General features: G+C 37.4%; 1 protein-coding gene across 2 annotated transcripts in view; it reads left to right on the top strand.

The window, feature by feature from the left end:
• The window catches only part of TMEM135 (transmembrane protein 135), a 186376-nt gene that overhangs the window by 142553 nt on the left and 17243 nt on the right, over nt 1-26580 (top strand). For both annotated transcript variants that reach the window (XM_074917568.1, XM_074917559.1), the window contains 2 exons: nt 22987-23028; nt 24546-24692. In XM_074917568.1, the coding sequence (XP_074773669.1) occupies nt 22987-23028; nt 24546-24692 (189 nt within the window). The remainder of the gene's footprint in view (nt 1-22986; nt 23029-24545; nt 24693-26580) is intronic.

Raw genomic sequence — 26580 nt, 5'->3', positions numbered from 1 at the left:
TACTTATTAGTGCTCTAACAATTGTTTCTGTGTAAAAAACAGATATAATTGGGAACTAGGAAATACAAAATAAAAATTCAAACTAATCAATGCTTCAAGGAGATACATAAGCAGAAGTGTTGTATGACTTGCCAAGATTGGATTCTGTTGAATGTTGATTTTATGCTATAGTTAAGAATTTGTGAAGTGTTGACTAAACTTGAGGTGCTGTGATGATGCACTGTGTGGATGTTCATTTTATTGAAAAGCTGATTTTGTCATAGGCGAAGTTTTACAGAAGATAGGAGATTGATAAATTGATTTTTTCAGCAGTTTATGGCAGGGCTTAGTTTTATGGCTTTTTTCTGCCTTGTCAGAAATCTTCTGTCTTCAGCACAGTTCTGGCTGAAAGTGCTCTACACCTCACACACAACTAATTTTCCAGATGGAAAACTGACTTTTTGTGGTTGATTTGGGGGTTTTGTTTTGTTTTGTTTTGTTTTGTTTTTTGTAAGCATGATTAAAATTAGGTTTTCAGTCTGTTTGTAAAGTTGTATAAAACCAGCGCCCTCCATCTTTTTATCTGCACTTCAGTTGCAGTAATAGTTTTAATAAAGTGATCCCACTGTTTTGAATTGAAGAGACACGTGGGTATCAGTGATGTACCCAGCAGTATATGTCGAGGAAGGCTGTTGTCAGATACTACCCTGTGATTTGATTGCAAAAGTGGGTATTACTTATTAGTTGAGGAAAAGAAATCAGAAAAATACTGTTTTGAAGATGAGCCAGTTCTTATATTCCTGGACATTACACAGACCACCCAGATCTGAAGTAATGTTTTATGTGTCTTAAATCTAAATAGATTCAACTGAGACTTGAGCCGCCTGCCTGAGTCCAACTGAATGCCACATGCTTAGAAAATGAAAATCTGCCTTTTAGTTTCTCTTTGTATCTTCCTTAGTGAAATTTGCATATCAGAAATGTAGTGTTCCTTGATGCGCATTAGCTTTACCTACTCCTGGGATAATTACATTGAATAAAGAAGAAAAACGGGCATGATCCTTTAATATAATCTCTTTCCAACCATGTGTCTCTGTTGTCACAGTCTGGGCATGGTATCTAACAGAAATTTTACCCTTCTACTAGATGACAAGACAAAAAAATGCATGCGTGTGTATATATGTATAAATATATATATATATATGTACATATGTATCGTGGGTGATTGTGATTCATGAAGGAATTTGGCGAAGTTCAGTAAAACTTCACATATTTCTGGCATGCCATGTCGAATGGTAGAATGGACCACCATATATTCTCCATTTTAAAAATATCAGCAGGAAAAAAAGGATAGGTTTCTCTCCTTGGGAACCCCATTTAAAAATGAGGAAAATGTGGATATCCCAAATCTTAATGCTTTACTGTTTCACCTAAATTCCCTTCTTATTCTGCACTTACCTGCAAGTGGAAAATGTTCCTTGTAATGTTTGCTTTCGTGTTGTGACTGCATGGTTAATGCTGCAGTAACTAATGTGCTCTTTCTCAGCTAATCTAACCTTGAGCAAAATTGTTTCAGAACAATATAAATAAGGAACAGCAACAAACAGCAAGTTTTCCTTTCTGTCATATTTTCTGAAATTTCATTGGGACCCATCGGGGAGAAATAAGTAAATTTTTTGCCAGTAAAGTGAATAATTCTGTCTAGATATACATACATGTGAATTTATACTTACAGATATTGATGTGTAAGCTGATGTAAAGTTTTGATTTTCGAACTAGTACGGGGAAAGGAGAAGGGTAAGGACTAAAGAGTAATTTATAATGTAGATTGTTTGGTTTATAATTCTTATATATGCTTATATACATATCCACAGCTAGTGTTTTGCATAGACATACTACAAAGTGTGGGTTTTTTTCAAAAGGTACTTAGAGCTCTAATTATCATGCTCATTAAAGCATTGATTAAGGAAATTTGTGGCAAGCATACTATGGCAACTTTGTGTCACTTTGTAGTGTTTCCTTGAGTGTCTTGCAAAAGAGGCACATGACAGATCACTGTAGTTGTGGTGTATTTGTTTAGAAAAATGTCTCATGTAAGTTTGAAAACTGCTGATTTAATGAGTTTTTAAACAATAGATAGTGTGATTTTTCAAATTCACTGTGGATTTAAAATTGAGCTTCTTTCTGCCTATGGAGTGAGGCAGTCTGAGGAAAAAAGGGGGTAAAAAAATGATTTATGAGAGTCTCCATTTCAAAATATAATGGATTGAATTTAATATGCAACTTCTGAAAATCATATTGTGAACATATGTTAATAGAAACTTCCCACAAAAACAGATGACGAGATGTGAAAAAGAAGATTCAGGCAGAGTTTGTCTTTCTTAAGTGTATCTTTTTCACGTTAGCCTTTTAACAGACATAATTTCTGTCTGGGGAGATAACTACAAAACCTCATGTATATTTGTCAAGTGAAATCCTGACCCTGCAGCCGTGCTTTGCCTGGTTTCCAAAGGAGGAGGGCTGTTTGCAACAGCACTGTCTTGTGTTTCTGCCAGTCTCCTTCCTAGGAACCTTTGAACCCGAGAGCCAGTTTTGGTCATATTTGCAAAAACATAAAGGTCCCAAAGATACAGAAAATCCTTTTTTTTTTTTTTTTTTTTTTTTTTTTTTTCATGACAGTAAGCAGCTGTGTAGACAAGACAGCTGTACTGGTGATCACAGGCTCCCGGATGAACCCGGTCTTTTGTAGACCCCAGAGAGCGCACGAGGCTGTTACACTTGTGGAATATGCTTGCTGTGCAAATTGCTAGGAAATCAGGCTTGGTGGATTTGTTTGCTCCTGGAAGAACTTGTTGATTTAACTATTAATGAAAAAAACAAAAACTTATTTAACCTAACTTTTTAAACAACTTTGCTGTTCTCCTGTACTTTATCCATAGCTAGAGAAGTTGAATGTGAAAATTCCTAAAACTTACATGATCAATAATAAATGGTAGTTAAAAGTCTTGGTATTTTTCCTGTCTCTAAAAAGCCGTAACTGTTTTTGTGCACCCTTCTCAACATAGCTTACTTCTAAAAAAAAAAAAAACCCTATTAATAGAAAAAGAAGAAAAATTCCTTTATAAAAAAAGAAACTTGAAGGGAAACATGATGTGCTATGATGTGCTGGCAAGTTAGGTAAATAGCAATAAAATGCTATCTCTGATATATATATATATATATATATATATAATATAGCTATAAAAATTTATAGTCAAAATCTAAGTTGTACAGGACTTGAAAACATATAGCTGACTCATGATGCCAAATTCATTCAGGAATTCACCCACCCTCTCATAAAAATAATTCAACTCAAACATGTACAGAAAAATGCTATATTAGTTTTTATTTAATTGATGAATAAAAAAATTATTTCTCTGATTGAAATTCAATGCCATGCTGAAATCACACCTATGGTCATCTTTACCTCTTAAACACTGCTTCTGATCAGGGGGGTGTACAAGAAAGACTTTACAGAAGTAGAATACCATCTTCCCGGTGTTAACCCGAGGGAGAGAAAACAGGGATCAGTCTTGTTTGCTGTCTTCTGTGATGAAGTGTGATCTTCTTTAAAACAATATATTTCAGTTGTATTTAAATGTAAGAAAACATTTCTGTGGATAGTGGTGGGAAGTATCATTTATTGACCTCACAAAACATTTAATACACATTTTGATCATTGAATGAATAAATACGGTATGTTGTACGGAAATGTCTGCTATCAAAACTTTTGGCATACTTTGAAGTATCGAAGAAAAAGGTTGATGAATTTTGTTGGTAGAATCACAGAATGTTTTGGGTTGGAAGGGACCTTAAAGATCATCTAGTTCCAACCCTCCTGCCATGGGCAGGGACACCTTCCACTAGCCCAGGTTGCCCAAAGCCCCGTCCAACCTGGCCTTGAACACTGCCAGGGAGGGGGCAGCCACAGCTTCTCTGGGTAACCTGTGCCAGTGTCTCACCCCACTCACAGGGAAGAATTTCTTCATTATATCTGATCTAAATCTACACTATTTCATTTTAAAACTGTTACCCCTCATCCCTACACTCCCTGATCAAGAGTCCTTCCCCATCTTTCCTGTAGCTCCCTGAAAGGCTGCTGTAAGGTCTCCCTGGAGCCTTCTCTTCTCCAGGCTGAACACCCCCAACTCTCTCAGCCTGTCCTCACAGGGGAGGTGCTCCAGCCCCCTGAGCATCTTCATGGCCTCCTCTGGACCCGCTCGAGCAGCTCCATGTCCTTCTTACACTGAGGGCCCCAGAGTTGAACACAGTTGTATATAGTGCAGATGGGGTCTTATGGAGGGGAGCAGAGGGGGAGAATCCCCTCCCTCACCCTGCTGGCCACACTTCTCTTGATGCAGCCCAGGATACACTTGGCTTTCTGGGCTGTGAGCACACAATGTTGGCTTATAGTCAGTTTTTCACCCACTAGTACCCCCAAGTCCTTCTCCACAGGGCTGCTCTCAATCCACTCATTGCCCAACCTGTATTTGTGCTTGGGATGGCCCCAACCCATGTTCACGACCTTGCACTTGGCCTTGTTGAACTTCATGAGGTTTGCACAGACCCACCTCTCAAGTCTGTCAAGGTCCCTTAATTCTTAATTTAAATTAATTTAGAACATCATTTCAATATCAATTTTAAAGTTAAGTTACCATTTGTCACCATGCAAATTCCATATCAATGGGACAACAGAAAACCTTGTGTACAAACCTTAAACAAACAAAAAAAAATCCTTAAAAAAAAAATGTCTAGTAAGAGAATCTGAGTCCTCCAGAAGCGCAAAATAAATTTGAGAGAAGATAAAAGATGCTTTTTCTCCATTGTCTATCTCTACAGCTTCATTATACAAAACACCAGCAACTCTTCAGTGCGCTTTCTTTTCCTCCTCACAATTTCTTAACACATGGCAACCTGTCCTGTCAAGCCAGTAGGTTTAGTGCAGAAGTACAGGGTTACTCTTTCATATTTGACCCTGAGGTTACAGAGCCTCCTGCATCTTGATGTGCCTTCCATGTGAGGAAAGGCATTCTGCAATCAGTGTTACTCATTTGCAAGGCGTAGAAAGGTCTGGCGCATATTCTAGATAAAAGGAAATGATACGGCTTGATCAAGAGAGAGCTAAAATGTGTTTGACCAAATCAAAATGCAGAGGAGGCTTCTGTGAAGCCTCTGTGACTTGACCACAGAAATATTCTGAAGCTGCAAGGTATGTTCTGCTTTGTTAAGGTTGTACCTTAAGGAGTCTTCTAGACATCAGCATTGCTCGCCTGTGTCAAGAAGCTTCCTAACTTCGGAATATTTGCACTGAGAATAGGAATATATAACAATTTTGGAGAGTTGCCTTCCAGAGAAGATCTTTTAAATAGCATCATTGTGTCCACATTATAAACATGAAAAAAACCACCCTGTGGGAACTTTTTCTGAAACAACTCAGAAAGCACTGAAGCTATTCATGGTACAAATTGCTTGCAATGAATTTCCTTTGCTCCTTATATGCTAAACTTTCTTGCACATATTTTATTCTGGCCCATAGGGATGGAGCATAAATCTGAAAATGAGGAAAGAATTAATGAAATACTCTAGCAGGATTTGGTGTGAGTCAGGCATTGATTATTTTGTACTTTCAAACTGTCAGTTTAGATACTTCTGCCTGTGCTGCAAGATATGGCCCTAGAGGAGGACATGTCTCTAGGGGCTTTAGACCCTACCATTAGTAGTAGAATTAGAAATACAGCTAAAATGTATTCCCTAATGAACTCTGATATTCTGAAGGTGGGACTTTTTCCCCAAAAACTCAGCTGAATTCCACAGGTCAATTTTTTGCAAGGACATAATGAAACGCATTCATCACTGATTGTCATATAAAGTTGTTTTGCAAGATAAAAATGTGCATAGTTTTATGTATTTTGAAATGTGCTTATAAAAGAAATAGTTATACTTAGTATTCTGAACAAGTAAATGAATTCAAAAAAGAAAACATCCCAAATCCCCAGACTCCACCCTTTGCTCTATCACAGATAAATCAACAATGTAAAATTTTTGTTTTTCTCTAGAACAAAAGTTTCGCAGCTGTATTTAAAAGTATGTTGATGAAAAGTGATTCATAAGGTGAAGTAATCATTTTTATACAGTGCATTTGGCAGATTTCACCCAAATTACACCATAAAAGAAGTATTATATTTGACAGCAAACTGTTAGTGATGTGAAATTTGAGAATGAAAACTGACTATCCAAAGACTTACTTATGACTGTGCTGCTCTCTGATGGTACCCTGGTTTTCATACCCAGTTGTGATCAGTATGTGTTTTTCCCATCTTTGTTGTAGATTTAAGCTTTAGATAAATTTTTACTGTCCTTCCGTTGTGAAATAACTCACATTTGTTTTATTTCGGCATAATTGGAGGGTATTACATCTAATTTGTCTACTAGAATTCTACTAGCTAACTATAAAAGTAGTTAACCTTACAAAGTTTTGGGCTACCTTAAAAGTTTTTAAATTATATCCATTTTGTCTATTGTATTTTAATTTGAAAAGGGCATGCATGATTCGCTAAATCACTGTGTATATAATACTAGATGACTTAAAACTGTAACAAATAATTACAAGGTTTTAATAGAATGGGCTAAACCTCTTTATCCCCCTTTGCATGAGTGACTTGGGAGCAAAAGGTTGTGACCCACAGGGTCAAGAATACTGGGTAGAGTGTTTGAGAGTAGTAGATTTATCAGGCAATCCTATTCAGTCTCTGCTTTCCCATTGAAGCTGTCCTGATGCTCTGCAATTAGTAGACACCAGTTACCAGGGATGTTAATGTTCCTTTTGGGTTTTGTTTGTTTTGTTGCTTGTATAGAGTACTGATTAGGGCTTTTGAGTGTGGAATTCACTTGCAAGTGATTTATTTTGTATCTCTAGGATGGTTTCCAGCTGTTGGAGATTTTTTTTTTTCCCTGGGAAATCTTGGTTTCAGATAGAGCCAGAGTGGCAAACTGAGAAGTTACAACCAGTTCTTCATGATAAATTTTCTTTGTAGAATAAGGGAATTTAATTTTCTACCTATCATGTACTTTATATCTTTTTTATTATCTTCCTCAGAAATCAATTCCAATCTTTTACTGGTTTAAGGATTAAATGAAATGTTGATAGCAGATTTATAAGAACCTATTGAATAAAGTTAGAACTGAGGATGTTACCAAGTCTGTGTATTCTAGGAAACCCGTGGGATATTTTACAAAAGAATGTGCCCTTGCTTAAGCTTCTCATTCAGAAATTAAACCCCTATTGATACATGGAAACAGACTCCTATTCATATGTTCCATATGATTTGTAGCATCCTAATCCTTGCCATGAATCCTTTCCTTATTCTCAGTATTGTAGACTGAAACATGGCTTCTTCACATTTTTTTTGGAAAACGTCAGCTCTTGGTTGATTGCAGTTCTAATTGCCTCTTTTCACAAGTGCCATGGGTTTCCTAAATCCTATCAAAGAACAATTTATTTTTAGTTATTTAAAAACTTGTCTTCTGTGAGTATATATTTCAAATTTACCATAAATCTCACGCTCATACAATTACCTACTTTAATAAACCTTTAATTTCTTCCACATTTACTAATACATTTTTTACATTTTTTACTTTCAGCTGTTAGTATATTTTGGTTGAAGCATGTAGGATACTACCGCTCTTAAACAAAGTTGTATTCCAGTAGCTGGTAGAAAATAATAAAATTAAACTTCAGTAAGTAACTGGTAGGCTGAATGACCATGCAGCTGCTACGTGCTGGCTGGTTCTCATACTTAATATTAACTGGCCGACTTAAGTGTAATTCTGTTGACTTGCAGTTGTCATACTAATGTAAAGCTATTGCTGTAGTTGCTTGCTGGATTAGAAGTGAAATTTTGAAACCGTAATAGTTCTTTCCTCAGTTGACTTCTGCAGGAATTACATTTTATAACTTTATTATAAACACTTGAAATGGTATAGGTCCAAGAGTTACCATCTGTTATATGAAGTTTGTAAAATTGTTTACATAACATTGATGAGTATATTAAAGTGGTAAAAAATGCCAAGAACATGCCGCTAGAACTTGGATTTGTCTCCACCTAATTACTGCAAGTTAAAAATTAAGCAGCCTTGTCTAATCTGCTTTCATGGCTTTGCAGCATCCAGAGCAGTCTGTGAGTCAGCATCAGGTGCAGTTAGAAAAAAGACATTTTCTGGCTTGGGGAGAGATAGATGGAGAAATGTAATCCCCTGAAGGAAACACTCCAGAGGTCCTGGATATTACTGTAAACTGATTTTTTTCACTGGAAATCTGTCAAAGCTGAAGGAATAGTTCATGGTGCAAATCCTCTGTCCACTGATTTTCCTCCTTTCCTGTTGAAATGTGTAGTATTAGCAGGTCAAGTGGACCAGAATTTTCCTTTGTGTATTACACTCTTTCTTTAGTTTGCTACATCTTGGTGCTGCTGATGGAATTAAAGGGGTATGTCACTGGAAATTTCATTTATTTATTTGTTCTTACTAAAGCCTTATAAAGAGAACTCATATCAGAAGCAAGACTGAGGCATAAAATGTCTTCTGAAGCACTCCATACAATAAAACTTGCAGCAAAACGAGAGAAAGGGCCTGGATGCGTGCAAGCATGATCCACGTCTTCATGCTCAGAGTCTTTGGTCTATCAGTCATGGTTGACATTGTTTCTTATGAAATGTTGACTTTGGAACAAGTGCCTGACACAAGCGAATAGAACAGTTAATTCCTATTGGCTGCACATTTTTATCAAACACAGAAGTAGTGGCAGATGTGCTTTGTGGCCCTTCTGTGGATGTCCCTCAGTTGTGTTTCACAACTAAGGCAGTTGTGTCACTGCTCCAAGTGTGTGTTGTGGCCTTATAGATTTATTTACCTGGTTGTGCCTCTTTTGTGAGTCCATAACTGAGGAGCACTGGGCAACACTTATACTTTTTCTTCATGAAGTGAAGCTCCAAAACTGAGCTTTACTTTTGAATAACAGACACACTCCAATAGCTTTTTTTCCCAGACCTGCTGGGATTGCAGCCGTATGAAGGTTTGTTTGCACACCATTTTTATTTGACTTCATGTTTTCAGGAACAACAAAGTATGTTAAACTCATGATCTAAATTTAAAATTACAACACAAATTTTATTCTAGGAGGACAAATGGTTACATTTGTGACTTCAGCATTACAAGTGAAAGAAAGTTCTCACAAGAAACAGATGAATTACAAGTTTAAATCTTATTTTCTTGCTCTTATTAAGTACTACTTTGAGGCTCTTCTCAGCTGAAGGAACTGGAGGCTGACCTGGACAGAACAGTGCCTTCAGAGTGAGTGTCCCCTCTGGATCCTCATTCACTGCAGTGATACTTCTCTGTTATTAGGACAAAGAAACCTTTAGAACAGCTCTGGAGGATCTTCACTTTCCCTTCCCCCTTTAATAAGGTTAGATATGTGAGAACATTTGTTACCTAAATTTTTGAGTTTCTTTAATACAGAATCAAAGGACTTAAATTATGAGAAATTAACTAATTTTCCCTCCATTCATGTCAAATATCTGACTAACTTGTTCTTTAAAATCTCCAGTAATGGAGACTCCATGGCATCCTTAAACAATCTATTCCTATTCTTAGCCATTTTTATCACAAGATTTTTTTGAGTGTCAAATCTGAATGTATCTTGATGCAACTTTGGGCCATTACTTTTTCTCCTGTCTACCACAAACATTGAAGAAAACAGATTATTCTCTTCACTTTGTAGCAAACTTAAGTAGCAAAGACTTAGCACATCCTCCTAAACTCTTCTTTCCTTGACTCCCTCTACCTTTCTTCCCTCTTCTTTAGACTGAACAACACGAGTTACTTCGAACTTTCCATGCCAGTAATTCTCACTGCTCTATTCTGGTTTCACTGAAGTGAGCCCACCTTGAAGTGTGATGCATAAGACAATTTATTTCAGCTGATAAACCTGATAAAGCAAAAGAATGAATTCAGTGTTTTGCAGATTGTGGCCTTTCTTCTACATCCCAGAGCAGCTTTTGATTTTTGACCCTCCCCACAGTTCTTACCCTGTGTTTGTGTAGCTGATTGTTTCTACATGCATGTAATTTGCATGCAATCAGTGAATCGTATCCTGTTTTTTCTGAGCCTGCCTCTTCCACTTGTAGCCCTTTTCTGCTTGGTATTATCTGCAAATGTAAATGCAATAGGCATATACTTTTTGCTCTGTCACCTCTCTCACTAGTGAAATTATTGAGTAACAGACATCCAGGAGGTCCTTCTAGAGTACCACTTAGTATGTCCTTCCAGCTTGTCAGTAAGCCGTTGATAACAGCTCTGTCACTACTCTTATTTAACCAGTTTTGTATTCGTTCTAGATACCTGCCATTAGATTATGCTTCCCTGATTGTTTTTAAAAGAAAATATCACGTGCTTCAGGGTCCAAAGCCTGAATCAAGTCAGTTGTGTGTGACACACACTGCTTTTCATCTCTAGTCACAAAATGCTACCCGGTGTTAAAATAGTTTTGTTGGAGATTTTTTTTGATGTCTGTGTTGATTGTTAGACATGTCCTCATTATTGCATTCCAGGTGCTTACAATGTCTGTTTTTGTATGATGGTTTCTCACAGTAGGCACCTTCCTCCTTAGGAAACCAGCTGAATTCCAGTTTTGTCTAATTCCTTCTTTTGCAGACAGTATGATATTTATTGTTTAACTTTGTCTTTACTTAAAATAACTTGTCTAAAGCATCTCAAAGTTATGTTGGCTTTATCACTACTGCAGTCACATTGGTGGCTCATAATCAGTCTGTAACTGTCCTTCTCTAGAAATGAGATGGCTTGCTGCCAGGAAGATGAAGATTATGATACATATTTAGGAATTGACAAAAGCAGATGTGGACACATCACAAGTATGCTATTAGTTATGCTGGTTACCCATGCTTATCCTGAATTTAAGGCTGAATAAGATCTTTTTTTTTCCCAAAATAGCAACAGTCAGGCCTTATCTGTTATAAAAGACTAACTTTTTGTGATTTTCCAATGGCATGTTAATTTTGTGAGACATAGATCTTTGATGGAGACACAAGAGTTCATTGCCATTGACTTGTTTCGTTTTCATGGCACAGTAGTGCCATGCAATGCTAACCTGGTTTCCAGGATCGCTTTAATCATTGTTTTTTTGGTAGGACCAACATGCCTGGATGTAATGTGATGGTGACATGGACAGGAGTGCTTCAGCTTGTGCTCCAAGCTAACTTGGTAGCTAGCTCCATGTAAGACTTTTGATCATGTGAATGTACCCTCAAATATTTGCCTTCAGAAGGACTGGTTCAGGGGGACTGGGGTAAGGATGTGTTCCTTAGGATGTAGGATGTAGGAAGACAGCCCCGTGCCATACTCTTGTAGGACACCTGACAGCCTTTCTTGATAACAATAAAGAGAAGATTCCTTCTTTGCCAGTAATAACTTCCCCTAGAAACTGACCCTATACTTCATAGATTGCAAGAAAACAAGAAAAAGTATGGAAGGAAAAGAAAATATTCCCATATTTGTGCTTTTTATTACATATATTACATGGGAACTTGCGTGTATTTTTTGTTCCCTGTTACTGGAGCAGTGGCAACTACAAAGATGCAGTTTGATGATGACTGTGCTTGGTAGAGTGTAGAAGCTGTTGGAAATCAGAGGTTTTCTGACTATAAATGTCAGGTGATCAAGGATTTTCTGACATTATTTCTCTGCATTTCTCTTCTTTCACTATTTCTTTGCATATGCAAATGATTTGGAGTCATACTTTGACTTGTAGACCTAAAACAAACTTTGGCTCTACCTTAGAGATTCTGGCATGTCTTCATTTAGACAATGTTAGCCAGTATTTTTGGATGCCTTGTTTCTGTTTTGTCAGTGTCACTTCTTTACCTTGTCAAATAAGTTTAGATTTTTAATGTATAAGTTCTGGCTTGCAAGTGTAGTGTCATGTGTTTTATATCTCAGCTAGTTGAAGGTAATAGAAGTTTAAAATAGGTGAGAAATGGTGAGAGTATCTAATGGTTCTTTAAAATCTCACAAACTGAACTGGAATTAATAATACTCATCTTCATCTAACTGGTGAGCTATTTTAAATGTTTATCATTCCCTATATATTTTTTTCAAAGAACAGAGGTTCTGAACACAGTGCTGTTTGCTTTCTCCACTAATATCATCTTATTCCTGCTAAAGAGGGCATTATTTCTAGCTGCCGAAGTTGCATCGGGATACCATATAATTCATTAGACTCCTGGAAGGACAAGGAGTAAAATTTCATCCTTTTTATGAATATTGATTTTTGTGGGAATTACTTATACCCAGGTTCACAAAGCCCAAAACTTACCTAAGTGTCTACCTGTTGTATTTTCTGGGGTTTTTGTGACTTGTTCAGGAGTATTTTGCATTTAAAACTTTCTTGACTTCTGTAAGATGGATGGAGGTGAAACAAGGTATAGTTAAAGTCAAAGCCCCATTCCCAATTCCAGATGTCACTGACATCATCACCCCTGTGCTGAAATCTGATCAGTGGGTGTTAAATATTTGATTAATCGTATGTTTTAGGGAAAAGCTTGTCAGTTGTATGTATATTTTGGTGAAGCATTCTAGAAATGAGGAGCCAAGTAATTACATACATATTTAGCATATGGCACTGAAGAACAACAAAATACAATTTGTATATATAGGCTGGGTTAGAAAAGTAGCAGACGTTTTCTGTTATTTTTCACTGATACAGTCACACTATATTGTGTTTTTGAAGGGGTGCATTCTCTCAGCTGCGTGGTGTAACTACTGCGCCCTGCAAGAGAAGTACAAAAAATGTTTATCATAATATCTCTGTGACATACCTTACTTTCCCATCTTGGAAAGTGGGGCTGATATTTCTTTGATTAATCTTAATTCTGATTTTTTTCATTCTCTTATGTGTGAGTTCAGAGGAATTAGCAACTGTCCAGAGCTCTCTTTACAGATGAAATGTAATGGAAATTTTGAGCAGTGTTTCCAAACTCAAAGTTTGAAAAAACACTCCAACCTTAAAAAACCCACCACAATGTCTCCCTCAGATGTTTTTTATCTATTGTGAGATGACAGCATGTACGTCTTTGGACTTTTCTGATTTCCTTGATTCAATTAATCTTTTGATCCTTTGCATCTTACAGATGCTAGAAATTAGTTAAGATTGATAACTTCATGAAACCCGGTCAACCCAAGAACTAGGATGCTGTGATGGAGTCCAGACATGGTGGCACTCTCACTGTAGTGGTAGGAGTTGGCAGGGCTTTGATACTGTCTCTGCATAGTAGTTGTAAACGTTCCTGGTATATTTGCAGAGCAAAATAATTATGGGAGGTTTTATTGATCTCATAAACAGTGATATCAACAGCAGTTAACTTGCCAGCAGTTAACTTCCGTAATTTTTGGAAGGTTATTTTCATAAATACTGCATTCTTTCATTTGGTTAAATGAGTTTTGCAGAAAGTATTCCATGTTATGTAATTATATTTTTTCCTTCATATTTTTGGGGAGATTTTGTGTTTTATCTGGGTGATTGCACACATTCTTGGTATGGAGTTCATGCTGTTTTTTTAAAGTTGTTTGTTATAAAAAACAAAAATTACAAGCATTACAGATGTTCAGAAGCCATATTTATGCGATTATTAGAATAAGAAAGAACGAGGAGTCCATCACAGAGGTGTTGTTTCCCAACTCTGACTGTGACTTGGGCATTGTGTTATATCATTCCAAGTTTCATGACCAGTCTCTCAACTTCTTTTTTTCTTTTTTTAGTGATGCAACTTTCTATTTCAGATACTGCACCTGGTTGTGCAGCACTAAAAATAAGATCTATTTGAAGAGCACTGAAGTAATTTAAAATAAAACTGTGTTAGAATAAAGTTTGGTCCCTTGCTAAAGTATAAGCCAGCAGGAGTTACTCAGGACTGAATTTCTGTGGTAGCACTGAAATTTGGTTCTCAAAACAGTGTTTTCCGAGACTGTGCACAAATACTTTATTCACTCTGGTTCTTCGAGCACAGTTTTGGGATTTGAATGTATTTTCAAGATTTCCTGTGGTACTTATGAACCTCAGAAGCATTCCTACACACCACAGTGTCATTATCGGTCTCCAGGTAAGCAAGTAAATCTGCATGGGATAGTCATCACAAAGAAAAATTATATAGCCAAAAATAAAAGTTGTAAGTTTCATCAAACTTTGCCACATGGTCATTTAGCTTGAGTGCAGCAACCAGCTGATGCTGATCTAATGCTTTATGGCTCAACACCCAGTTGGAAGCGTCTTGGTGATTTAGGCAACATTCTGCATTATAGACAATTAAGAATTTTTTTGAATAACAGAGAGAAAAATCTCACTTCAAGCAATTACAAATAATAAGTCACCAATCTAAAAGATCTGTATCATTTTCACTCTGTAACCTAACTCAGCAATGGTCTGCGCATATTCAGAATGATTGTTAATTTCTTTAAAATCTTTTAATAGTTTTTCATTTCATTTATTCTGATTATATATGTCAATTTTTTTAACATCAGAGATAGGGGTAATGTGATATAAAAATATAAATGGATCATCTCCTTGTAATCACATTTTTCCAACATTGAAATAAAGCAAACAGCCAAACATTTTCCTCAAATCCAATTATGGGGTCATTTGGGGAAAGCAAATGTTATATCCATTTCTCTTGAATGCTTGAATTAATCAGTGAATTTCTGTGAGAGAGGTTTAGCTCACTGAAATTTTGAATCATTTGCAAATAGCATGAAGTATGTTTACAGAAAACAGTTCCAACAGGCTTAGTCTGTTTTTTTTTTTCTTTTTTTTTTTTCAGTCCAATTGTAGAGAGCCAGTAGAAAAAGCCAAAGCAGAATTTGGCAGTAGGTAAATCTAGTACAGATCTCCGTGTAAAATGTAATTGCTGCAGATGCCACCATTATTTAACCTGAGCCAAATCTGGTATGAATTTAAGATCGTTTGCTTTTTAATCTCATAACAGTGTGTCCCTTTGGTGACTGACTGACTGTTCTCATTGTTCTAACAACAATGAAACGGCATGAGCGCAACCTTGGCCGCAGAGGTGGACGTGGTTTTGTGCACATGTCAAGGTACATTTCTCCGTATCCTCATCCCCCTAGAGGCAATTTGACTTCCCATCTTCATGCCTTCAGGGTTTTTTTTCCATTTCCTATTTTTGTTCTGTGCCTGATTTGGAGAGAATGTTTGGGTTTTGCTGTAGCAGAAGGTTACTGGGTTTTGATAAAACAGTTGTAAGAAAAAAGGCTAAAATCAGGTAATGGAAAAATGACATCACTTTCCAAAATTCAACAAACCAATTGAACTAAGCAGATAAATCCTTAACTTCATCGTTTAGTCAGCTCTTTTAATTGATGTTAGCCTCTTCCATTAGCAGTGTGAGGCAGGGCCTCTGTTGAAGGGTTTTGAGAAGGGAATGTGGCCATCTGAGTGACTCAGTTGCTTCTTCTGAGCCCACAGCACAGCATTGTTGCTACACAAAGACATGGAAGGGCTGCATCCAGATAAAATAATAAAAAATATTTTTTCTTTTTTTTTTTTTTTTTCCAAAAGAAATTCCATTTACTCAGAAATGCACATTTCAGGAAGCACTAATCTCTGAAGAAATGAGAGCGTTGTAAGTAGCAGGATAAATAACATCGCTAGAAATCTGATTTCAGAGTTGGCAACAACACTCAAAACTTGATTAGCAGTCAGATGTGAGGTGCTTATTGATAACAGCTTTGGTTTACAACCCGGAATCCAGTATTGTAATTTAACTTCAGTATAAACAGCTTTCTTTTCACTTGTAGTATCACATTCTTGCCAGAACTGCAGAATTTTTCTTTAAAAGTGTAATTCCCTGGATTTACATGAAAGCTTAATGGGACCATAAGTTCACTGTTGACTACACTGTTTGTCATCTCCACTCACCCTTTCTTTCCAGATATTGTAAATGATACATTCAGTATAGGTCTAGAAAAAAAATAATGTACATCCTCTACTGTGCTTCTTTCACCCTTCTCCTTGAATTTTGTCCCTACTTGCTCTTTCTTTGTTCATTGACGTTTTTTAAAACATAGTTTTATGTTTGCTGCATGTAATAGTTACAAAACCACAGCCTTTTCAAAAGATCCATTTTATACTTCAAGCACAGCTACAAGAAATGTCATGGATACATTCTTTCACTTTTTATTTAAACACACAAAAGTTAAACTATCAATCTGATCTGGAAACACAAGCAGTGAGACTTTTAATTGTATTTTGATGCCAGCTGCATTGCACATTTAATAGTTTGAAGTATAATTTTTATAAGAGTTTCTACTACAACTGCTCTGACTTCAGTTATTTTTAATCTGATTTCTGACATCTTCTGAAAGCTGCGTGTTGTCTATGGGGGTACAAGATTAGATTTTTTGGTTATAATTGATCTTTTTTTTTTTTTTTTTTTTTTTTCCCCCCCACATAGTTTGATTAAGTAAGACCTGTGAATAAAGACAGAAAGAAAATAAAAGTTTAAACCAGAGAAGTGGAAATTCAGAGTAAGAATCTGGGTATAGATTCTTTTTTCCCTTAAATTTGTCTCTGGATTTCCTCTGCACGAGTCACAAGTTGTGCCTCACGATCCTATTGAGTCTTGGAGAAGGTAGCTTCAAGTATGGTGGTGACGTGTTCTCTGCCTCCAGCTGTCACTGGTCTTCTGGGGTTATGTGATTCAATGGGATGGGGCCACCTTCCTGACCTTTGGTGACAGAGGGGAAGAAAAGGTTTTCCATCAGTTTTTCCATCCCAGTCCTGGCAAAGACAAATAGAGGAAAGCAGGTGGTTAGTCCTACTCCTGCATCATCTGGGAAAGGTTGGACATGGAGGAGACATAGCACGAAGGAAGGGCTTAGGTTTGATATTGAGGGAAATGTTAATGTTAGCAGCAGCTGGTGTATGGAACAGATTATGTTTGCTCTCTGCATTTCTGAGTGCCTTGATAACGATGATTATTTGGTGTCTCTAAGAGATATGTTTCAGTCTGGATGGATGGACAAAAATGTTTGCATGTCTATATAGGGAACCATAACTTGGTTCAAAATACGGATATTCTTTTTTGGGTTATCTGTGTGAGAGCAAGTTTTAATGTCTTTAGTAAGTACACATAAAGATGGTTAGTTGAAATGGCCATAATTACAAAAGAAAAAGCAAAAAAATTCATTGAATCTTCCATGTTAGAGCAACCTAGCCATCTATGAAGAAAACTTTCTTCATTTTGATCTCTCGTGCCTTGTGTAGCTGTAGATCTAGAAAGGAGGCTCCTTGTGTTTAGATACTACTGAACTGCAAGTACTGGTTTTGATCCAAAGAAATTGCATCTAAATGCTACTCTGCTTCCAAGCAGGGTGTTGCAATTTTAGATTCGATGCACTTTGTTTCTTATAGGAGAATATATAAGCAGAGTATTCTTTTTTTTAAGCTGATGCGAAAGTCATGAGTAGTTCCTGAAGTTGGAAGACTCTTGTATAACCATACTTACAAAGACTTTTAGGATTCAGTTTCCCACAGATTGATCTAAATGAGGACCAAAATGTCTTTCTGCAGCCCCATCATAAACCACTAAAAGCTCAATGGATTTGGGCATTAGGATTAGCACAATAATTATGTTCTTTGGTCACTGAGTAGGATCTAGATACTGTTCAGATAGTTGGAAAATCCACCACAACTAAGTAATGACAAGTCAAAAAAGGTTTTGTGGCATGTTTGATCATAATTTTTAGAAATTATATTTTCCACTTGAAAATGTGTGTTCTTCCACTGGGAAAAACACTAGTGGTACACATTTCTGAACAACCTTTGGTTTCAGTTTCCTTTGTTTTATCAGATTTGACTGGATTATCTCTTATTTTATATCCAGAGATATAATGAAGTATTACATAATGAAGTACATATCCAGAGATTTAAAATACTTCATTTTAAAGTAATTTTTTTCTACAGTTGCATCAGTGAGGAAGGTCTTACTGTTTTGGAATTTTTCTTGGATCCCAGAGCTTTTTGGAAAACCAGTATTTCCAAAACGCGATTTTATGTTATAGTCACCACATAAACAAATTAGTCTCAAAACAATTTAGAACTGAGCTTGAACTAATTCTTCCATTTCTTTGATTCAGAATGTTTAAGCGTGTGTCCCTGAGTCTTGAGTTTCTTTATAATCCCGTTTTTCAGTGGTGCTTATTCTGCACTTTCCATCTCATAGTCACAACTGATTAGCATAGTGGAAAGTGTCAGGCCATGAGGAGGTAAGAAGGTACTGATGGATTATTATTTTTTAAGAAAAAGAAATGAGGTTTTGAGAATAACATTTAGAGGACACATGGGGGGAAATACAAAGTAGGAGTGTGACTTGCAGGAAGAAAGAGCATAAGAGGAGATGGGAAAGGAAGAAGAGAAGTGGACACAGAAGACCTGTAGAGTAGACCTACAGAAGAGAAGATGAGGGAAGAAGGATAGAAAACAGAAGGAGGAAGGTATAGTAATCTCTCTAAATAGCTGAAAATACAAAATGGATTGCCCTCTAGAGTTCAGCAGAGCTCACAAAGGAGCGTAGATAGCCTTTAATTCCTAACAGCAAGGGATTTAATAGCAAGGGATGTAGCTGGTGTGTTCAGTCAGTCACATTTCATCACCATGAGCCTCCCTTCTCCATAAGAAACCTTGACTTGGAAACGTGAGTTCACTGGCCAGTCTACGTGCAGATGTGCTGCAGTAATATACCAACACACGTCCTGTGCTTGCAGTGTTTCCTTCCCATGTGTCCATAATGAGAGCTTTGCATATAGGAGTTTCTAATTTACTCTTACCCTGAAGGATAACATAAGCAGTATGGGAATGTTAAACATGGCATATGTTGTTGCTATGAGCTGCTTTCTCCTTACCAGTTCTGTGCATTAAAAGTGACTTGTTTCCTCAGAAGACTTCTTGTGCAGGGTATATCAATTGGTCATGGAGAAAATCTTTAGAAGAGTTATGACAAGACGTACTAACAAAAAACCCAAAACATAATTGCTGGCATCCAGCATTATAGTTCAGTGTGGGAACTTCTCCTTCCCACAGGATGGAGGGAGAGTAGTGTAAACTCATGTACAGCACCTCTTTACATACACTAACATAAATAATTAGTTAGTTCGTGTCTTGTTGGAAGTATAGTTAGTATCAAGCCTTGGCTCTATTCCACTTTTGCTGTTTTCTTTATGAAAAAATAAATGTGTGTGGCCGTGAGTTACATTTATGTTGTAAATATGCACGATTAGAATCGACCCTATTTGCTCATGTGCCAAAATTGTCTCAGCAGGAGAATTTGGAGAACCCAAATTTATTGCTATGGCTCCTTGATTCTTCTGCTTCTCCAACTCCAGCCATGGCTCTGGCCAAAACCAAGCTGGAACGGAGCAGAGCATTTCTGCTGTGTGATCAGGTCCGCGGTGCCCAGTGGGGACAGCTGGCAGAATCGCTGGTGTCGCTGGCTTTGTACCAGGGACAAATTCCCCTCTGATGGGAAAATGTAACCAGATTATGCACCCTTTAAATTATTGCTCACTGGACAAAAGAAACGGTGCTGCCCTCCTGCAGTTTGGGATTTGGTCCCTGGGACATTCAGGGTGGTGGGAATGGTAGCAGAGGTGAGCTATGCTCCGTACCTTTAATGGCATGCATCTCACCCATTATCTCAGACTTTCCAAGTTGAATAATTCCCTAAGAACAAGCTTATAATACACTATTGAGATTTTTCCCATCCCAGGGGTTTCTGCAGCGCTGGGTGCACATAATGCGTTTTACTGTGCTCATTTGCAGCTTGAATGGCTTGCAGGGGTCAGCAGCAGAGCGGAGACTTTTTCACCCCTTGAGTAATGAAGCATTGAGTAAAAGTTATTATTACCAATTAGTGGTGGCATTATTATTACCAATTAGTGGCTGTATGAAGCAAATCATTAGTCTTAGTTGACTTATTAGCAGCCAGGTGTTCATGAAACGTGCCATGTGCATGCAGCATTGTACCTCAGCAGTCACCGCTGAGGTCAGGCACTGAATTTGTGACATCTCCACACTGTCCCTGTGTGGGCTTTCAAAAAAAAAGCCTGTTTGGAGTCAGTATGGAGGGATTTTTTTGTATTAGCTGCTAATGTTGTGTACCTGGTGAGTGAATAAATAAGGAAATTTCAGTCTCTAGACCAGTATTCTGAAAACTTCAATATACTGAATTCATGATGTAAAACCAAAAAAAATTAGATCTTCAGGTTTGTTGTTGGTTGCTGCTTCATTTGTAAGAGCAAAATCGCCATGTCAGAGAAGGGAAAGTCACAGTAGAAGTATCTGTTGACTGAAAGTATTGTTTCTCCAGGACTTCTGTTTTTGAAACCCTTAATAAGCAATATTTCCACATACCCATTAGTTTTGCATAATGACTTCACACAAGACATTTTAGACAGCAAGCAGCATGAATTGAGTTCTATTTAAGAACTTAAATTGCACTTTTATACTGTGTTATAATTTAAAAAATCAGGAAGTTAATGGGGAAAAATTGGAATTGTATCTTTAGCATTGCTTCCATGTTGTACTACATCTTTAACTTCGGTGCATTTTGCAGGGGGATTCATATCTGTAGCTCTATTACTAATAGAATAATAAAATTCCTATACACCAAATACGTACTGCATAGAAGTGACTTTAATCATATAATTAGAATAGGCATTAGAAATATTTCTCATGTTCCATGGAGTGATGAGGTGGGGGTTGGAGTGTTGTTTCAGTGATTCCGATGTCTTCCGGTTTTCAGTCTTAGTGAGGACAGGGTTTGACTGACAATTTCTTTGAGGATACTTCAAAGGAAATGAATTGTAGGAGAGTATCAGTCAGGTCGGGTCAGTTTGAGCACTAGTTGGGTAGGGACATCTGGTGGTGCAATAAAGGAATAATTGAACACTTGCAACCCAAAGTGCAGTTTCATTGGAGTGATTAAGGCAAAAACATCATTTTGCTCATACTGTAATTTTCCGTTTCACTATTATTCTACAAACTCTTATATACATGTTTACATTTCATTTAGTGTATGGTTTTAATTTATGGGAAAAGTAGAAACTAAGACCTTATTCTTGAGCTGGCAGCTTGCAGACCTAACTTGTTGAACACCCTTAACTCAAAGGGCATTTAACGTACAGTCAGTTGTGGGTTTAAAATCAAACTTGTGATACTGGACCACAGTTCTGTGGATAGAGCAAGTATATGTAAACCCTGTGCATTTGGTCTTTGTTTGTAGTTCTGCCAGTGTTTCACTGTGATCTCTGGGCAAATCTGATTTCATTTGTTAAAGTCCATCACTCATCAATTGTTTCAATCTATAAAATTTCTATCACAATTTTCAGCTTCTGAATTCCATAGGTAAAAAATCATAAACCATAAAATGTTTACATATCTTCAGTTACAAAATTCTGTATTAATTAAAGATACAGTGAGCAATTTTATTTGTATGTGTTTACCTTGAAGCCCTACAGATCATTTATATGTGACCAGTATTTAGGTGCAGTCATTTTAAAAGAGAAGCTTATTAGAATGAATTTTCTGGTGCTTTGTGTAACTGTGCCTGATACTTATTTAGCGCTGTGCACGTGGTGACAAAACCAGGTACTTGAAAATGTATGTGTTGAAGGCTGTAGCATTAGGAAGAGTTTTCCAGGAGTGGTTAATTCTCACACCAGATGCTTGGCTGCCAGGACAAAACCAGACTTTCTTGATCTATGAACTTCTGTTATCTCTTATGTTCTTCCTGCTGCTCGTGTGTATCCCACCATCGGTAGGATGAGTTGACCATGCATGATACCTTCTGCGAGATGGTTTCACGTGCTCTCAGGAGGGTGTGGGCACAGGCTTTCCAGGGACAACTTGGCAGGAGGCAGAGGGTTATGTTTGTCCATTCCCACTTATGAAGTTTCTGCGACTGCCGTCCTGTCTTCTCTTAAGAGTAGATGCGTTCTTGAAATGATGGTGTTGATAAGTTACTAGTTTGTGCTTTATGTATTGTGTCAGGAATGCATTTGTACCATGGTGTATTCCCCATGCAATTCTATACAAAGAAAAGTGGTAAAAATCCCAAATATCTGCTCTTTGTTTTGCCACCAATATGACATTGAAAAGTCTTCCAGGAAGAATCTGTAGCAGCCACCAGCTTCAGCTCCTTTCATGGTATCCTGGGCAGAAAAAAGTCAATAACCTAAATATTTCATAGCCAATTATGGACTCTTTACTGGGGTCATTATTCACACAAGGAACCCTATAGTCTGTAAGGAAGGATGTATATAATCAAGCTCAGAATCGGAACAACCACTGTATCACTGAAAAACTGGGACTTTCAGATTGAGAGTCTTAAAGTAATGAATTGCAGAGATCAGCGCTGTGAAAAGTAGAACGTTTTATCTCAAAGTCAAAATAACTATTCCCTTCAGCTCTTTACAAGAGGGTGGGTATTTTATCGAGGTCCAACCATCCTTTTACTCCTTGCAGTAACATTTATGTTTTGTAAAACTCATCATGACTTCTTTTCCATAAAGCAACAATTCTTTGTCATATGAAATCTTCCATTGTCACCCCAGTGGTTCTGTCACCATCCTTTAAAAATTTCTTCACTCTTGGTTTGGATAAAAGAGAGAAGCACTGGCATTTGTATGCTGTACCCTTTGTTTCGGAGATGTCCCAAGGCGTGGTGACAACTGTGAAGTTGGGGATAGCCACAGAGTTGTTACAGATGCGCTGTTTCCCATTAATGAGAAGCTGGTATTCATCTGCAGCCCTTCCACGCAATATTTAATCTATAACACTTTATATTGCAAGCAGCCCATTATAGAAAACCTGTCATTTTTATGTTTTAGGTGCAAAGATGGCTTGAAAGGATTTACATACTCTGCACTAAAGTAAGTAAAGTGTCTGTGAGTATGTGGCTTAAAGTGAAGATTTTGAGGAATCGTGCACAGTGGCAGCCGCATTTTATGAAAAGAGTATTTCTAAGAAAAATCATTCTGTTGTAAAACTTTTCTAACTTTTGGTGTGTACAGCATATTTTGAAGAAGACGTGCTGGCAAGAGAGGAATTTTTTCATATTTGGGACTATTATTAAAGGAAACGCAGACATATGGTTGCATGTTTTTGACGGAGTGTTAATCTTTTCTCTTTCTAAAACTGGGATTCACGATTCCCAATATTCTCCTGAAAGCAGATGGCTGCTGGAGTTTCTTTGCTGCATTCACAAAATGTTTAATGAATACAACAGTAGTTGTGTAACCAGCACCCAATTAAAGCATGGATTTGTAGCATATCTGTTTGAAATATCCTCAACATGCCACTAAACCTTGTGTCTGCCATTGTGATACAGCCTCTCCTAGAATTTACTTTGTGATGGGGCCTTCTGGTTCCATCACTCATTTGTTGTAGTTATGGAAAGTTCTCCTGTCTTCATGTCTTGTGTCGGAGGTACAAAGACACGTTATTACCTTTCCCTCACATACTCTGCTTCTGTCTGCCACTCAGCCCAGTGCGTGGATAGTTATCAACTCACAGGTGAGGGAAAGAGCTGATGTCAAGCAAGACAGATTTGCTGTTGTTGGTAGTGGGAAATATTTTATAGAGTTTACAGTTACAAAGCATCCATTGATTTTGATATAAGGTGCCAACAGTTAAATAATTCAAACTGTAGTCCAGAAATATGGACTTGAAACACTCCTGTGACAGTGTGCAGAAACAGTGCTTTCTGAAATCACCAGGTCACAGTCACATACCAAATGACAAAGTTTTTATAACTTCATCACCCTCAGGAAGACTGCCACAGTACAGTGTAACTTGGATTATAGTGCAGAGTGTTAGGAAACATCTTGCCATTTTGTCCTCCATTGCCCTTGATACACAGTAATTCTACACCTAAGATGAACCGATATATTGACAATATCAACTTCTGGGTGAAGAAGGAAGGCTGAGGGTGAAGCCAAGCAAAACAAAGTTGATACTCATGGTGGGAGTGAAAACATTTTGAAGATTTTACAAAACAGATATTTTATAAAAATATTATAGTAATTATCAACCTTTATGTAACCCCATTTTGCTGGAGATAATTTGAGATATTTCATGTGCCTTTTTATTTTTCTATTTAGTGTTCTTCCTCTGTATGAGAGATGGACCTTCTCTAGTAATGTTTTTAGTTTTAAAAGATTCCTGGCAGCAATTGCGACCGTTATCTGAAGTTTAAATATACCGGTGGAGTGATCTTTTCAAAGAGATACAAGGTTTGACAGCTGTATAGGATACATTTTCTTTTGCAGACTTGTGGGTAACCTCAAGCTTGTCTTAAAAGACTTAGACACTTATATTGGACTTTATGTATTTCCTTGAGTTATTTATATAATTATTGGTTTGTTCTCATTTTTTTTTTTTCTTTCAGGTTCATTGTAGGGAAAGAAGAAATCCCCACTCATTCATTTTCACCTGAAGCAGCTTTTTCAAAAACAGATAGAAAGATAAAGCATTGTGAAAAAGTATCGCAGCCAATGAACATCCTGGCTCTAACAAAAAAGCTCATGGACAAAGTGTGAGTCAAAGAAAACAGAAGAAAACCAACCCAAAATGTATCATTCTTATGTAGCTCATTTCAGTGTTTTGTTACATTGACTTTGACAATGTTTTATAATACTTTTGCTCTGCAGTTAAGTGTTTTGCATTTAATTTTTACTGGATAATTAGCAGTGACAAATTATGAACTCGTAAGGAAAGCAAAATTTAAGACCTGTGATCACTTGCAACATGCAGTTGTCTAACAGGGGAGAGTAAATTCAGTCAGTTCTGAGCAGCAGAGTGGTGGTGGCTTTTTCTGCAGTTTTCAGCAAAACTGCACAGTTCTGCTGGTGCTAGTAATGAAATTAAGGAGGAGAAATTGCACAGCAGCAGACCTTACTTAGGCCAGTATAAGTGACTGTAACATCATCATTTGGGAGACCTACATCCCTGTACTGCATAAAGGAGAAACTGCCTGAGGAGAGGATTGGTAGTACATGGCCTGCCTCTGCTGTCAGGAAATAGGAAATTGCAAAGCAAAGAGTGAGTCTAAAACTGTTCTGCACAAGGTTGTATCCGGACATCTGAAGTTAGGTAAGATAGGTTCCCCCCAGGTCTACTGGATCTAAATTATTGTCCTTTAGTATGAGCTTAAAGAAATGACGTCAAATAGCTCTTCAGTCTAATATGTTCAGTCAGCATACTTCTGCAGTGCTTGGTTTGTCTGCTTCAGGCACACTGAGTACCACAAGGAGTCATTCAGTTACAGGGAAGATGGAATAAAAAATGGACAGGGATCCGTTCATACTGCACCTATGAATCTTCACTTCCACTGACCTCTCCAGGAGCAGTTTTAATGGCCAGATCTTTACCTGCTGACATGCAGGAGAGAGACAAGGCTTCTAAGTTCATTGTGTTCTCAAAGTAGTGGCTGATCTTCCTTGCTCAGATAATGAACAAACATGAAGTCGCCTACATCACATGGTGACTTCCCATGATTTGCTGTGGGGTTTAATTGAAAAAAATGAGGGAAGTCATCAGCGGTTTTTCAGGCATGACTGTATTAGACAACAAAAGACCAACGGGGAGAAGACAGCTCCAGGCATATGCAGATTGATTTAGCTGAGTTGCTTATACCTGTTTTGTCTTATACACCTCATATTCAGTTTGCTGGAGATAGTTCATAGCTCTTCCAGTGTTCATTAGATACAAGGATCAAGGGACTATGGGTGGAGAAGAGCATATTTCTCTTTAAGGTTTTGAAACTCCTGACTCAGACATTCAGAAAACTTTCAGTCCCAATCCTCTCACAGGTTTCTCTTCCATATGGTTCTTTTCAGTATAATTGAGTCTAAATGCCTGCAACCTGATCACATTCTCGTTACAATTTTTGCTACATAAACTGACCTCACAGATGATTTATGGCCATTAGGCTTTATACCACACGATTCAAAACTTACAAGATATTTGACACAGTATATAAATTGTGTAATTTATTTTGCATTAAAACTTAAATACTTGGTTATAGCAAAATATAATGTTCAGATCTGGCATGATATTACTTCTCTTGATTCTACATAATGCAGGACTAACAACTGTACAATCCATGCGTCCCACCATCCCAAGTCAATCTCTTTTATTAAAAATGTTCAAGGTCGAATTCTCTGTCCAAAGTAAGAGCTACATAAAAATCTACACAACAGAAGAAATAGCCCAGAAGTGAAGACTTGTAACTGAGAGAAGTCTCACAGGGTATCTCTGTGCATTTGTGTGTTCTGCATTGCCCTCCAATGAACCTTACGTGGTATGAAAGATGTAAGGACACAGATAACAAACAGATGCTTGGTCAAATATCCTTCCAGAACCACGGAACAGAGAGAAACCAGGAAGGGTCACATCACTTCTCCGTAGTGACCACGCAGAAA

Source organism: Athene noctua, chromosome 1 (genome assembly GCF_965140245.1).
Source record: "Athene noctua chromosome 1, bAthNoc1.hap1.1, whole genome shotgun sequence".
NCBI lineage: Eukaryota > Metazoa > Chordata > Aves > Strigiformes > Strigidae > Athene > Athene noctua.
Note: the sequence above shows the minus strand (reverse complement) of the source record. Positions and strands in the feature narration are given on the sequence as shown.